The sequence below is a fragment of the Caretta caretta genome, chromosome 8, assembly GCF_965140235.1.
Source record: "Caretta caretta isolate rCarCar2 chromosome 8, rCarCar1.hap1, whole genome shotgun sequence".
Taxonomy (NCBI): Eukaryota; Metazoa; Chordata; order Testudines; family Cheloniidae; genus Caretta; species Caretta caretta.
In genome coordinates this window covers 104,900,215-104,914,366 of record NC_134213.1, presented here as the reverse complement: position 1 = coordinate 104,914,366, position 14,152 = coordinate 104,900,215, and the positions used below count along the sequence as shown (strand labels likewise).

Sequence of the window (14,152 nt, the reverse complement as noted above, 5' to 3'; positions counted from 1 at the left end):
CGGCGGTGGGGGGTTGGGATAGGGTGTCCCGGGGGGCAGTCAAGGGACAGGGGGCGGAGGTTCTGGGGTGGTCAGGAGTCGGGGAACGGGGGGCGTTGGATAGGGTGTGAGTCCCAGGGGGCCTGTCGGGGAGGGGGATGGATAGGGCCAGGGGGCAGTCAGGGGACAGGGAGCAGGGGGGGTTGGATAGGGGGTGGGATGCCAGGGCGGGGAGAGTGGTTTGGGGCAGGGGATCCTGGGAGGGGGCAGTCAGGGAACAAGGAGCAGGGGGGGTTGGATGGGTCTGGGGTTTTGAGGGGGGGCAGGAAGTGGGAGGGAGCGGATAGTGGGCAGGGGCAGGCTGTTTGGGGAGGCACAGCCTTTCCTACCTGGCCTTCCATACTGTTTTGTACCCTGATGTGGCCCTTGGGCCAAAAAGTTTGCCCACTCCTTTACTATAGCCACAAAGGCTAGCTGAGTGTAAACTATACTTCCTTCCCAGATTCCTTTCCAACCTGGAAGATGAATTTATACAATCATTGAGCCAAATCCTGCTTGCTTTTCTCAATAAATAGTTGTATGGAAGCCAGCTGGACTGCTCCCCTAGGAAGGCAAGAAGACCCTTATCTGTGCTCCCTAAAGTGGAGAGAGCATTTCTCAGTAGTCTCCGAATCAAGGTTGACAAACCCAGATTCCCTGAATCCTAGCAAGTTCAGCTTAGTCCTCCTCCTTTCCAAGGCTGATAAATTTAATTCTGTGGACTTTCCTTTCCTGTGGTACCTCAGATGAAGCCATAGAAACGTTGTCACTGTTCACTGTCCACAGACCTCAGTGGCATCATACTGCTTTGTAAAGAGCTGGAGTTTGCCAAAATGTCATTGACAAAAGTGTCCCCTGTCCCATGCTGTTGTGAGGTTTGCTATGTATCCCTTGTCTGGCTGGTTACTGCTCTTCTGTGCAGAAGAGCGACTTGTATGGTTTGTGACATGCATTTAGATCCTGACAGGCATGACAGAAACTATAGAGATTTAAATTACAGCAAATAAAAAAGGCATTATGGAAATTAAAATTATTTTCTAAACTGTGTTCAGAATACAGGACCAAGGGTAAGAACCTTCAATGTAGATAGAGATGTAATTTAAGGAGGCAGAAATTCTTCCAATCTAATTTTGAGGTGTTGCTGGTACTGTAGCTTAGTATTCATGTCATTTCAATGTGCTATGTTTGTAATTTATTTCTAGGAGGAGATTGTGCCACACTCCTAAAGAATATTGGAGCCCTACCAGTCGATATGGCCAGGATGTATTTTGCAGAGACAGTGCTGGCGCTGGAGTACCTACACAATTATGGCATTGTCCACCGTGACCTAAAACCTGACAAGTATGTTTTGAACCTTTCAGGTTCAAATATGTAGTTGTAGATCTCCGTGATAAAAGTATAATTACCAAGGAAAGCATTGGATGTTATAGGCAAATAGCCAGTCTTGTCTCATTTATTTAGTCTTGAAAAGACTAAGTTTACAATGTTGTTTTTTTGATAGGTTCAACTTCTTGTTTTCGGTTGTCAATCTGTGCTAACATCATTAAAGAGTAATTCGCCCCGCCATGATGCACATTAATAAGCATTCATAGATTCCAAGGCCAGAAGGGACCATTGTGATCATCTAGTCTGACCTCCTGTATAGCACAGGCCAGAGAACTCCCCCAAAATAACTCCTAGAGCAGAGCTTTTAGAAAAAACATCCAGTCTTGATTTAAAAATTGTGAGTGATGGAAAATCCACCGCGACCCTTGGTAAATTGTTCCAATGATTAATTACTCTCACGGTTAAAAAATTACGCCTTATTTCCAGACTGAATTTATCTAGCTTCAACTTCTCACCATTGGATCATGTTATACCTTTCTGATAGACTGAAGAGCCCATTATTAAATATCTGTTCCCCATGTAGGTACTTATAGACTGTAATCAAGTCACCCCATAACCTTCTCTTTGTTAAATTAAATAGATTGAGCTCCTATAAAGCAGGTTTTCTAGTCCTTTGATCATTCTCATGGCTCTTTTCTGAACCCTCTCCAATTTATCAACATCCTTCTTGAATTGTGGGCACCAGAACTGGACCCAGTGTTCCAGCAGTGGTCGCTCCAATGCCAAATACAGAAATGAAGTAACCTCTCTACTCCTACTTGAGAATCCCGTTTATGCATCCCAGGATCTCATTAGCCCTTTTGGCCATGGCGTCATGCTTGGGAGCTCATGTTCAGCTGATTATCCACCATGACCCTCAATTCTGTTTCAGAGTCCCTGCTTCCCAGAACATGTCCTGAATTTAACTCAGTAATCACTTATATGTTCTAAGTTGTTCCTATGGCATATTTAGAAGGTGCATCGAAAACAAACAGATCTCTCTGCCCTGTTTCAGCAAAAAACTCTCAAATCCTAACAGCAGGTACGAAAGTTAACAAAAACCCATCGTTTTAAGGATGTTGGCTTGAAAGCCAGAACAGCATTTAATCTTAAGAGTCTTATTAGAGCAGTTAAGCATGGAAAGAATGACCTCTTACAATAACATTCTATTCAAATGAGAGGGAGCAGTTCAATGAGATAATATCTTTTATTGGACCCACTTCTGTTGGTAGAAAGGAAAAGCTTTCTAGCTACAAAGAGATTCCTCTGCTCTTTGGAGCTGCCTGTAGTGATCACAGGTTTGTAACAGGGGATGACGTTTTGTTTCTTGACTCTGCTCAGAAAATGTCGCTCTTCAGTCTGGCTCCCTTCGTCATGTTGTGAAGTTTCCATTCAGACCAATATGGCTACAGCACTGCAAACATTCTGTTCAAAGGTCTGTCTGAACCCTGTTATTGCATTAGTTCAGTTTGAAAGCAGTCTGATTTCCCAGCAGTCTTGGTCTTGTTCATGATGTTCAGTTGCATATAAGTGGAGGAATGCACAGGATCACCAAGCACCATATATCTATCAGACATTGTGCTAGATAATGCAATAACGTTACATTGTGATTGTTTTCTGAAACTATAGCAGTGAATACTGAATTACTTTCTTTCCTCTTTTTCCCAGTCTTCTGATAACATCCATGGGTCACATTAAACTAACAGATTTCGGACTCTCTAAAATTGGGCTAATGAGTCTCACAACTAATCTGTATGAGGGACACATTGAGAAAGATGCAAGAGAGTTCCTGGATAAGCAGGTAAGCTGCAAAATGTTTTTCTAAAAAATTACAGCTTTGAATCAGTGAATTTCCACAGCATTTCGCCGACTTTTCTTTTTCAGTGTATAGACTGAGAGTGTTTAATGCTGTTTGCAAAAAGAAAAGATTTTGTGACCTGAAATTGCAGACAGAGGTAACTTGATGATCACAGTTCAGATAGATACACCACTGTATGAGGAGTGATGTAAGTGCTGAATACAGTTAACCTAATGAAACTATAAACTTTAAAAGCTGAACCTGCAATTATCTCCTTGAAGGTGCATGCTCCTAGATGTATGGGTTGGGGCCCTTTGTGACAGAATCAAAGGATTTGTAGAATTCCCTGACACTATGGTGTGTGTTGAATGATGAAGAGACAAGACTTGAATCACAAGGTTTTCATATGATTCTGCACAAATAATGTTCTTTAGCAGAATTTTACCTTCATTTTTGAAAAGATGCACTTTTAGCCCTTAGTTTGGGATTTCAAAGTTCTGTTCTAAATTGTACCGAAGCCATGGGTGGAAAATTGGGCAATTCATATAAATGCTGAATATTGACAGCTTTGACAGGTTATGCAAGTTTATCTAGTCTGACTGTCACTAACTGTGGAATATTTCCATGTGGCAAGGGATGTGTTAATGACAAAAATCACTACCTGCTCCAGCTGAGGCAGTGGAAAAAGAATTAGGTAGAAGGAAGCTGGCTTCCAAATATGGTAGTCACTCTCTTACCACTTCAAAAGTTATTTCTCCTCCCTAGGTATCCTGCTGTTACTTGATTTATCTCATTAGATTGACCTAACACTTGGTAAAGCAACCCACATCCTTTCATGTATTTATACCTGCTCCTGTATCTTTTACTTCATACATCCGATGAAATGGTTTCTAGCTCACGAAAGCTCATGCTCAAATAAATTTGTTAGTCTCTAAGGTGCCACAAGAACTCCTCTTTTTTTTTTTTTTTTTTTGTGTAAATTAACAGTTTCCTTTCTGTCTGTCCATCTTCAGGTATGTGGGACTCCAGAATACATTGCCCCGGAAGTGATCTTGCGACAGGGTTATGGAAAGCCTGTGGATTGGTGGGCCATGGGAGTTATCCTGTATGAGTTTTTAGTTGGCTGTGTCCCTTTCTTTGGTGACACACCAGAAGAACTGTTTGGACAAGTAATCAGTGGTATGTTTATTTATTCTGTCTCTGGAGGGGTTACCTTTAGCGGTTCACTATGAGAGAGTATGAAAAAATTGAAATCTGCTGTAATTTAGTGAAAGGCTACATAAGAAGCAAAGTTAATTGTTCAGTATTAGAATTAGTTTGATACTCCCTTTTGGTAAATAACTACAGTTGCTAAAAGCTCTTAACTTGCTTAACATACACCAGATGTCATCTGTATATATGTATGTAAACTCTGTCAATATGCATAGTGCAGGGAGAAATCCAGCTTATAAAAAAAATTAGTGATGTGGGGAGTGGAAAGACATGTGTTTGCATTTGAAAAGAGCAAGCCGATTAGCAGGCCAAGATTCTATTTTGTTGTTGGTTATCCCGTGTAGGCACAAAGGATAGGGCTCATTAGTCAATTGCTACGCAAATGTAATAAAAATAACTTGTAAAAAGCAACAAAGTACATCAATAAACACTGTTGTATTAAATACCTTCATGCCTTGGGTAGTGAAAGTTTTTGTCCTTTGGCCCATGGTTAGAGCTGGGCAAATGCTGTAGAAAATTGATTGATTCTGTTTTTATTAATTGATTTGCTTGTGTTCACTTTCCATGAGTATTCAAGTGAAAAGGATTACTCTCAAATGTTCACCGAAACAGTGAATTTTAAGCAAATATTTGTGGAAAGTGAGTTTCAGGATTTGCAAGAAGCAAGAGCTAAAATTGATTGATAAAATTGTTACCCAAAATGTGTAGGCATGAGATACAGCTGCACCATAGTAATTCTTTGTCTTGCCATAAAAGCTCATTATTTCATATGCATTAAGGTTCTTACAGTTTTGTTCCAACAATTACTGTTTGCTGACAGCAGCTATGGTTAATATTGAATTTAGATGCATTTTGGAAAATGTCAGTGCTTGAATTATATTAAGTACTCATGCGGCTGAATGCAAACCCATTCAAATAACGCTCTGCTACAGCCTACTACTTTTTATTGTATAAAAATGTTTGTGGATTTCATGACTTGCCTTTTTCAAATTGCTTTATCTCCTTAGATGAAATTGCCTGGCCAGAAGGGGATGATGCATTACCGCCAGATGCACAGGACCTCACATCTAAACTTCTCTGTCAAAACCCTCTGGAAAGACTGGGAACAGGTACAGGCGTATTCTTGCAAAAAGACTAACCCGAAGCAATAAAAGAAGCTGCAATGCCAATGGGAGTTGCTACACTGTTGTGAAATGCTGCCTTTGTGCTGTGAAATAGTATGCACTGCGTTTAGTGGTGGTCTCACAACTTTCTGTCCCTGGGGATAGCGTGATCAGAATCAGTGAGAAATCTGCACATGTCAGAAAAATGCCACTGTTTTGGGGGGTTAAAGAAGAAAAGGTGTCTGCTCACCAATCTGACTCACTGTACATAGGTCACAGCATAACCTCACTAGACAGCCTTTTTGATGGTTCCAGTTCGGGCTTTGTCAGGGATTTGTGTCTCAATCGGAAAATTGTTTAAACAGATTTTGCGTGAAATTCTCTTTGGCAAGGAGATGTTGATGAGCACTTGTGAGTGTAACAAAATTACAACTTTTCCCCTTAGCGGTGCGCACACTGCTGTGTAATTCCCTAAAATCCAAGAACCTGAAGTTTCCTGGGAAAAGTAAAGTGCTTAAGACTATCTGTAAGCAATGTATGGTAAGATTTAAGCCTTTGCAATTTAGGACTTTCCCTTTTAAAATTTTAGGGAACCATTGATGTATTCAGCTAACTTCCACATGACACTCCAGTCTCAATAATTCCTGCCTGACCTGCAGCCTCATGGCGCAGTTCCTCTTTTTCACTAACTTTTTGGGTTTGGTTTCGTTTGGTTTCGCATTTCGTTTCAAATTCATAATTCAGTTTATATGTAGCCTTTAGAAAATGCAAATACAGAACGATTTCAAAGTGTACACTTGCTGGCTGGGTGGTTCAAGAATCAGTCATGTGAAATAAAGCCTTTCATATCGAGAGAGAGCACCAGCTCAACTCCAGACCCCACAGGTGGTGGATGAAAGTCATCGCCACCTTAAGGGTGTTGTGTTTTGTTATATGTAAAATGCATAGATGGGTTTATTTCCATTGCTGGTGGACAGATTCTGTTCCACTAAAACTGCCACCACAGTGGGCGTCTTTGCTCTCAGTCAACAAACCTTATTTTTCTTTTCTCATACCAGGCCTTTTCTGTGGACAAATCTGATACCTTTTATGAGCAATGTTTTCATTTAAAATGTCCACACCCCAGCAGGCATATGATCTTTTCATATTTTTTCTTTCTCAGTGTTCAAGCCCCAGAGTTTAACAACAAAGATGGTGATTCAAGAAGATCTTTTTAAACACATGCCTAATTTTAATACTTTTGAATTCAATGGAACTACTCATATCTTTAAGTGCCTTGCAGAATCAGGGTCAAAAACAGTGCACATACACTTGATGTGAACAAGATCACATTTAAAGGTTTTTCATTAATTTGTTCTCACTCTTGAGACTTACACTGCAGAGCTATACTGGAGATGTTGCTTTCCAGCCAATGTAGGCATGTGTTGTGTTTAAATTAAGAGGGTGTAAATCGTGCAGTTTTTATCTGTTATCACAACATTGGCAAAGAACCCAAGTGTAGTTTCCTGTGATTCTCAGAAAATACATTTTAGATGAAAATACGTTTCCATATTTTCTCCTATGCCTTGAGAATTTTTTGACACGTGAGAGCAATGTTAGAAAAATACTCTTTTTTCAGGTAGTGCCTTTGAGGTGAAACAGCACCGGTTCTTTAAAGATCTGGACTGGAATGGATTACTTCGACAGAAAGCAGAATTTATTCCACAGCTGGAATCTGAGGATGACACTAGCTACTTTGACAGTAAGAAAGAAGAGCTTCTGACTCAGCCTGAGTTGTATCATCTTTAATGTGGGCCATATTTCTTATGTATAGTTAATTTATATTTTGTCAATTGCTTAATGAAAATCATTATCACCATCTTAATAAAATATATTTGATTGATATTCTGTAAAAAGTACTATATTGAGTCGCAAGAGAGGAGTTTGTTTGGATCCGAATCAGAATTGTATGAAAATTATTCCATGCTTCGTTGGTATTGGTGGCCTAGTTATATCCCATTTTCGGCCACAGTGTTCTCAGAGCCCTGGAAATTCTTCACTTCATTAATAGAGGTATTTAGCTGTGTGTAATTTTTTTTTTTTTGTGGTCCTCCCTTCTTTCTGTTCACATGAACATCACTGTGCTGGGTTATGTTAAAATGATTGCTGTGATCAAGCACATCAGATGCGATGACTCTTCCAGTCCATGTGCATGTTTCCACGCTACAGTTTTTGGGTGATATTAGTTTTTAACTTGTATTTAACTCATACGTTGGAAGGAAAAATCCTTTGACGTTGTAAAGGAGTTATTACAGTAATGTTCACAGTGAGAGAGCCCTTACTGTGGTGATGCTGGTTGAAATACTGTAGTTAGGTAGAGCTTGGCTCTCTAGTGCAGTGGGGTGATCACGTTAGATCTCTAGTGCTTTGGTTCTGGGACAGTGATGGTGGGATACGGTGCAGGGACACTGAGCTTACTCCCCGTGGGTAGAAGTGCCTTTTTATTTTCTAGCAATCCCCAGCTGACAAGCTCTGCGGACAGCAACAAATGTCCAAGCATGCTTAGCTGGATAGAGGGGATGCCATGGCATGAGTCTCTGTTGGGGAGAATTCTCATGTCATAAAGGATCTTTATATGGTCATCGGAAAACTGAGATGGCATTCCTATCATAAGCACTACTAGTTTACCAAGGTTTATAACTCCTGAAAGAAATCCTTTCTGGCTGATGCAATGCAGCAAATGTGGCTCAGCCTGGGGATCTTTTTTTTTTTTTTTTTTTTTTGCCAAATTATAAAAATTTATATTGGGCTGGTTTAGAATTGTATGATCGCAGAGCTCAAAAATATTTTGGGGGGCATTTTAGATGTTTTCACTCAAAAATAGCTCTGTTTAGACTTCCTTAAAAAATTGGCAATTGCCTAGTAATCACTTGCAGTTGTAGGTGAAAGAGGAATAGTTTTTAAGTAAATGTATTACAAAATGAAGGCTTGCACATGTCCAGAATGAACTTTGCACAATGCTAAATCCACCTAATTGGAAATAACAAGACAGAGTAAACTGTATTCCCATTTCCTTTAATAGGACTGTTTGTGTTAGTAAGCACTAAGCTTAGTATGAAGTGAGCTGTAACTCACGAAAGCTTATGCTCTAATAAATTTGTTAGTCTCTAAGGTGCCACAAGTACTCCTTTTCTTAGAATTTATGGTTTCCAGAATCTATATTTTATATATATATATTCTATATGGTTTGCTGGGGATCAGTCAGTTTTACAGTGTAATATATCTGAGGAGTTATATACACTAAACAAACAAGAATAGAGTGTAGTACATGTTTAAAGGAATAGGAAGAGCAAAATGGTGTGTATATTTGAAGTCTATTTGCACACATGCACAGCTTTACTGAAGATATTCTTCATGATCAAAAATACTCAAAGCTCTACAACAGGCAACCTTTGCAGCTAGACAAATAGGAATTGCTATGTGCAAACTGATCCTGTGAGCATCAGTTACTGTTTGACGTACTTTCTAGAAAGTACAAAGGGCATGGGCTTTCTAGGTGCTGGTTAATTATACTGCAGTTTGTGTCCTTGTTCATAGCTCGTTCTGAACGGTACCAGCACCTAGATTCAGAAGAAGAAGACGACACAAATGATGATGATCATGTAGAAATTAGACAGTTCTCATCTTGCTCACCACGGTTCAGTAAGGTAAGGGCATACTGGTTTGTTTAAAATCATATTCTTATTTAGATTTTTCTGTTAGTCATGAGTTGCCCTTTAAAAAAAAACAATGTTCAGATAACATGAAGGGGCCACATAGTCTTTATCACTCATTGAATTTAGGCATTTTAGACAAAAAGGACAGTGCACCATGGTTTGTGTCAGCTGTCTGTACTGCAGTAGTTTATCTTCAATAATGGACTCTGTACACATGGTAGTACTGCAAGGTTTATACTAGGTTGCCCTGAAATAACAGGTGGGGTTCAAGAGGTCTCAAAATAGGTCTCCTATTGATATTCAATAAAAACCCAAGTCCATTTTGTGAGGGGCTCCACATGCGGTCCAAATGCTGTTCCATCATGAATGTAAACAGACCTGAACTTGTTCTAAACACACAGACCTCTTCCTTCCTTCCTTGGTGGGCCTGTTCAATAAAAAAACTTCAAAAACAGACTCCAATGAGAGACTGCTGAATTGGAATTAATTTGCAAACTGGATACAATTAACTTAGGCTTGAATAAAGACTGGGAGTGGATGGGTCATTACACAAAGTAAAACTATTTCCCCGTGTTTATTCCCCTCCCCCTGCTGTTCCTCAGACGTTCTTGTCAAGTGCTGGAAATGGCCCACCTTGATTATCACTACAAAAGGTTTCCCCCCCTCCCCCGTTCTCCTGCTGGTAATAGCGCACCTTACCTGATCACTCTCCTTACAGTGTGTATGGTAACACCCATTGTTTCATGTTCTCTGTGTATATAAATCTCCCCACTGTATTTTCCACTGCATGCATCTGATGAAGTGGGCTTTAGCCCACGAAACCTTATGCTCAAATAAATTTGTTAGTCTCTAAGGTGCCACAAGTCCTCCTTTTCTTTTTGCGGATACAGACGAACACGGCTGCTACTCTGAAACCATATAGTACCCCTGTATCATAGCATCATAGAAATGTAGGGCTGGAAGAGACCTTGAGAAGTTATCACGTCCAGCGCCATGCACTGCAGGACCAAGTAAAGTTAGACCACCCCTGGCAGGTTTTTGTTCAACCTGTTCTTAAAAACCTCCAGTGATGGGGATTCCCTTGGAAGCCTGTTCCAAAACTTAATTACCCTTGTAGTTAGAACATTTTTCTTAATAGCTAACCTAAATCTCCCTTGCCGCAGATAAAGCCCATTACTACTTGTCCTACCTTCAGTAGACATGGAGAATAGTCCCCTTTATAACAGTGAAAGAGAGTATCTCACTGCCCTATCTGAAAGTGCCTTGAGGGTTGTAATGTTATCCAGTCTTCTCTGTGGACCTGGCTCAGGTATCTCAATGGTTTTAATTAGCATTAACTTCAGTGGGGTTGCTTCTGGTTTACACCACGATAAGTAAGACTAAAATTGGACCTGAGAATTAGTTGGGACCTTGAACAGGTTTTTACAAATCCATAAGTCTTGATTTCTTTTTCCACCATATCCCCCTGTTATGAACAGCAATTAATCTGTTTGGCTGCAACTTTTGTTCAGTATTTTTGACACAAGCAGAGAAAGTCCACTGCAATACATTTATGTTTAAATTTAGAAAATGCTACAACATCAGTAGAATGGGAAGAATAAAAAGCTCTTTATATTTTGAAAAGTTTGTCTGACAATTTAGCCAAATAAATTAATAGTTTTCTTGTTGATGTGCTGAATTTTTAATAACAGCATTTTTATTAATCTCTTCTTATGAAAATCAGGTCCACAATCAAATACAGTTTTAAAAGTTGTAAAAGGGTTTTTTTTTGGTTAATTGTTTAATTATTTAAAATATCACTGTACAGCAGAGAGATGCACATTGGTTGAGCTGTGAGCAGCACGGAAAATTCCATAAAGAGGGCAAGACTCTTGTTTGAAAAGGTTTAGTAAACTTGGGGCAATGTTGATAGAATCACAGTAACGAAATGAGGTCAGCAGCAAGATGCTGAATTGAGTTTGTTTGGTAAGATGTCAAGATCTAGATGTCAGCCTTGAGCCTTCAGTGCTTTGTGGAGCCTGTTTAAGCAACTTCTTTAAAATTTTCATATACAAATGGCCTTTGTAGCATCACAACCGAATATCTGAGTGTAGGTATTACAGCAGAAGGACATATCTGACCGTTCCAAATCTTGCCTCTTCCCTTCTCCCCGGTGTACGTTGCCTGAGCATATCACATCTGTGTTGGGTCCTGTATTAGCTAATCAGAGAACATTGCCAAGTTCAGGTTTTAAACCAAGCTTCCATTCTGGGAGAGAAAGACCTTTTGATTAGATAAGGACTTGCAGGACTGTTTACTGCATGCTTCGTACAGATGGAACTTAAGTGCTTTTGCGATATGCAGGTGTACAGCAGTATGGAACGTCTTTCCATCCACGAAGAGAGGAAAACACCACCAACTAAGCGCAGTCTCAGTGAGGAAAAAGATGATCGGCTAGACAGCCTCAGTGGTCTGAAAAGTCGGGACCGCAGCTGGGTGATTGGCTCTCCTGAAATGTGAGTTTATTAGACTTGTACTTTTTATTTAACCACAAAGAAGGCTTTTTTCCCCGTCTACATTGACATCAGAAACTCTTACAGCTGCAATTCAGTGTAAAATCTGTGTACTACTTAAAAGTATCTCGTTAAGTTCTAACATTATGTAAGCTTACAGCGAATATTTAAAATAACGCAAAAGGTATTCTGCTCGTAAGCAAAGCTTCCTTCCTGAGAATGGAGTCTGAGATGGGCCTGAACCAAAATTCCCAATCCAAACATGTCTGAACCTCCAGGGGTTCAAAATCTAGTTCTCCCCACATTCTCTCCTGCCACAAATTAGAAAAATATTGGTCTTTCCACAGTGCTGAATACAAGAAATAATTGTGTCCTGTCATCTCTGTTAGCAAAATGTAATAATACTCAGAAAATAGAAATCCAGCATGCCTCCCTTGTGCCCAGAATGATTGGAATAATTGTTGGATTCAGCTTAATGGAGAAAATAACTATACAAGTTATAGAATGGGGGATCATACGCTAAAACATGGTGTCATATGGATGCATTTAATGTGGTTGTGATCTAGAATGTCTTTCCTACACCTTTACTAAGAACACTTGATAGATTACATGTGTAACTAATATAAACTGATCCTGCTAAAAGTTATAAAAATAAGTCTAAAAAAGAAAAAAGAGCAGGTAAAAGCATAAGATGATAGGTACAAGTGTTTGCATTTCTTTGCCCTGTTATTGGTAATAACGATTGTTGTAATAATTTGTCGCTTTCATTGCATTGTATTTTGTTTGATTTTGTACTTATCTTAAAAAGTTAATAAGGGAAAATAATCCAGGTCTGAATTTTGCAAATACCCATAACTTTTAATGATCCAAACAACAACCCTAAACCCAAGCCTCCTCCCTAGCTCACCTCCCAACTACCCAAATTGGGAGGCTTGAACCTGGAATCATATTGTTTTGGCTTGAGTTTGCTCATTATTTCTGTGCTTGTAAACCAGTAACCATCACTTGTCCTTCGGCGTTATGAATTATCACAGCCCAGCCCAGTGACCTGGTCATGCTTTTTCTCTCAGACTGCGTAAGCGCTTGTCCGTGTCTGAATCCTCACACACAGAGAGTGACTCCAGTCCGCCTCTTACTGTTCGGCGGCGTTGTTCGGGGCTTCTCGACATGCCCCGGTTCGCCATCTCAGCTGAGGAAGAAGGACTTGCCCCCAAAAAGCAACAGCCCGATGGAACGTTACTATCTACAGTACAGTCGCGTGAGGGGCTCCCCCGGCCAATTCCAGAACAACCTGTGGAGCGAGAGCTGCACTTAGATGAGGATGGGCCAACAACACCCTCGTCAACCATCAGCAACATCAGCAGCTCAACCCTGACAGGTATGCACCTGGTGGGATGGGATCACTGCCATCGAGAAGTTGAGAGGAAGTTGAGACTGAGAACCAGTGGAGTAGGGGGAAGCAGATGATGGGAGAGGTAAGACAGATCGGACAAGGAGCCAGAGTGTGTGGGAGAGAACTAGGACTGAGGGGAAAACAAGGAACAGCTGGTGGGGAGGGGATTGAGATGGAGAGTAAAGAGGAATGAGACTGGGACAGGGCAAGGAGACTGGGACTGGGATGAGAAGCCGGAGAAGTGGAGACTGAGATTGGCTAGGGTGAGGAGAATGGGACCGGGACAAGGAACCAGGGGAGGGAATAGACAGGACTGGGACAGGGACTGGTTGGAGGGGACAAGGCAGAATGGGTCAAACTTAGAGGAAATAGGCAGAAGAGTCTGTGCCCACTAGAGAACACTCCCTTCCAGAGCCTAGAATGTAACCAAGAATTCTCGGTCTCACCACTCCTCTGTTGTGAGCAAATATCTTTGAAATCCACTGGCAAAGTGTCCCAAACCCCTCTAATGGTGATCCACATAGAGGATGACAACCTACTACTGCTATCAGTTACTCCATTAGCTCAAGTAACAGAGGTCTGTGCAGTGGATCTATAGGTACCAACCCTGCTGATGACCCTTGGGGATGTTAATATGATGTCACAAGACAGAGTTTGTTTTTTCAGCTTGCTTTATTAAAAACCTTGGAAATTGCCTACCAAAAAACTGTTAAAAAAACATTGTTAAAGTTGCAAAAGGCACTCAAAAGATAGAAAATTGCAGAATTAAGATTGCCTGTGCAACCTTAATTTGGCTCCCTTGTGCATTTGCATTATAACAGTCTTTAATTACATGATCACATACTGTATTTTCCACAGGGCCCCTGCCTCATACAGTGCACAGGACAGACCTGCTGTGGGGATGAATCAGGGTTGTGTAGTGAAGGAGACTATTGTCTATAGACCCCTGCTTCATTTGTTGCAGAAGCTGGAAGGTGTGGAGTGAATGAGGCAGGGAATTGCAGGAAGAGAAAAAACAGTATCATGGTCATAGATGAATGCTGCCCTGGAAAACTGGATTTTATCCCTGCCTGGAT

At 40.6% G+C, this 14,152-nt stretch overlaps 1 protein-coding gene across 12 annotated transcripts in view; it reads left to right on the top strand.

Annotated features, from left to right (window-relative positions):
• Nucleotides 1-14,152, top strand: part of MAST2 (microtubule associated serine/threonine kinase 2) — a 391,471-nt gene that overhangs the window by 363,288 nt on the left and 14,031 nt on the right. For all 12 annotated transcript variants that reach the window (XM_048862155.2, XM_048862154.2, XM_048862150.2 and 9 more), the window contains 8 exons: nt 1,221-1,359; nt 3,052-3,184; nt 4,195-4,360; nt 5,401-5,502; nt 7,115-7,237; nt 9,073-9,182; nt 11,535-11,686; nt 12,754-13,061. In XM_048862155.2, coding sequence (XP_048718112.2) covers nt 1,221-1,359; nt 3,052-3,184; nt 4,195-4,360; nt 5,401-5,502; nt 7,115-7,237; nt 9,073-9,182; nt 11,535-11,686; nt 12,754-13,061 — 1,233 coding nt within the window. The remainder of the gene's footprint in view (nt 1-1,220; nt 1,360-3,051; nt 3,185-4,194; nt 4,361-5,400; nt 5,503-7,114; nt 7,238-9,072; nt 9,183-11,534; nt 11,687-12,753; nt 13,062-14,152) is intronic.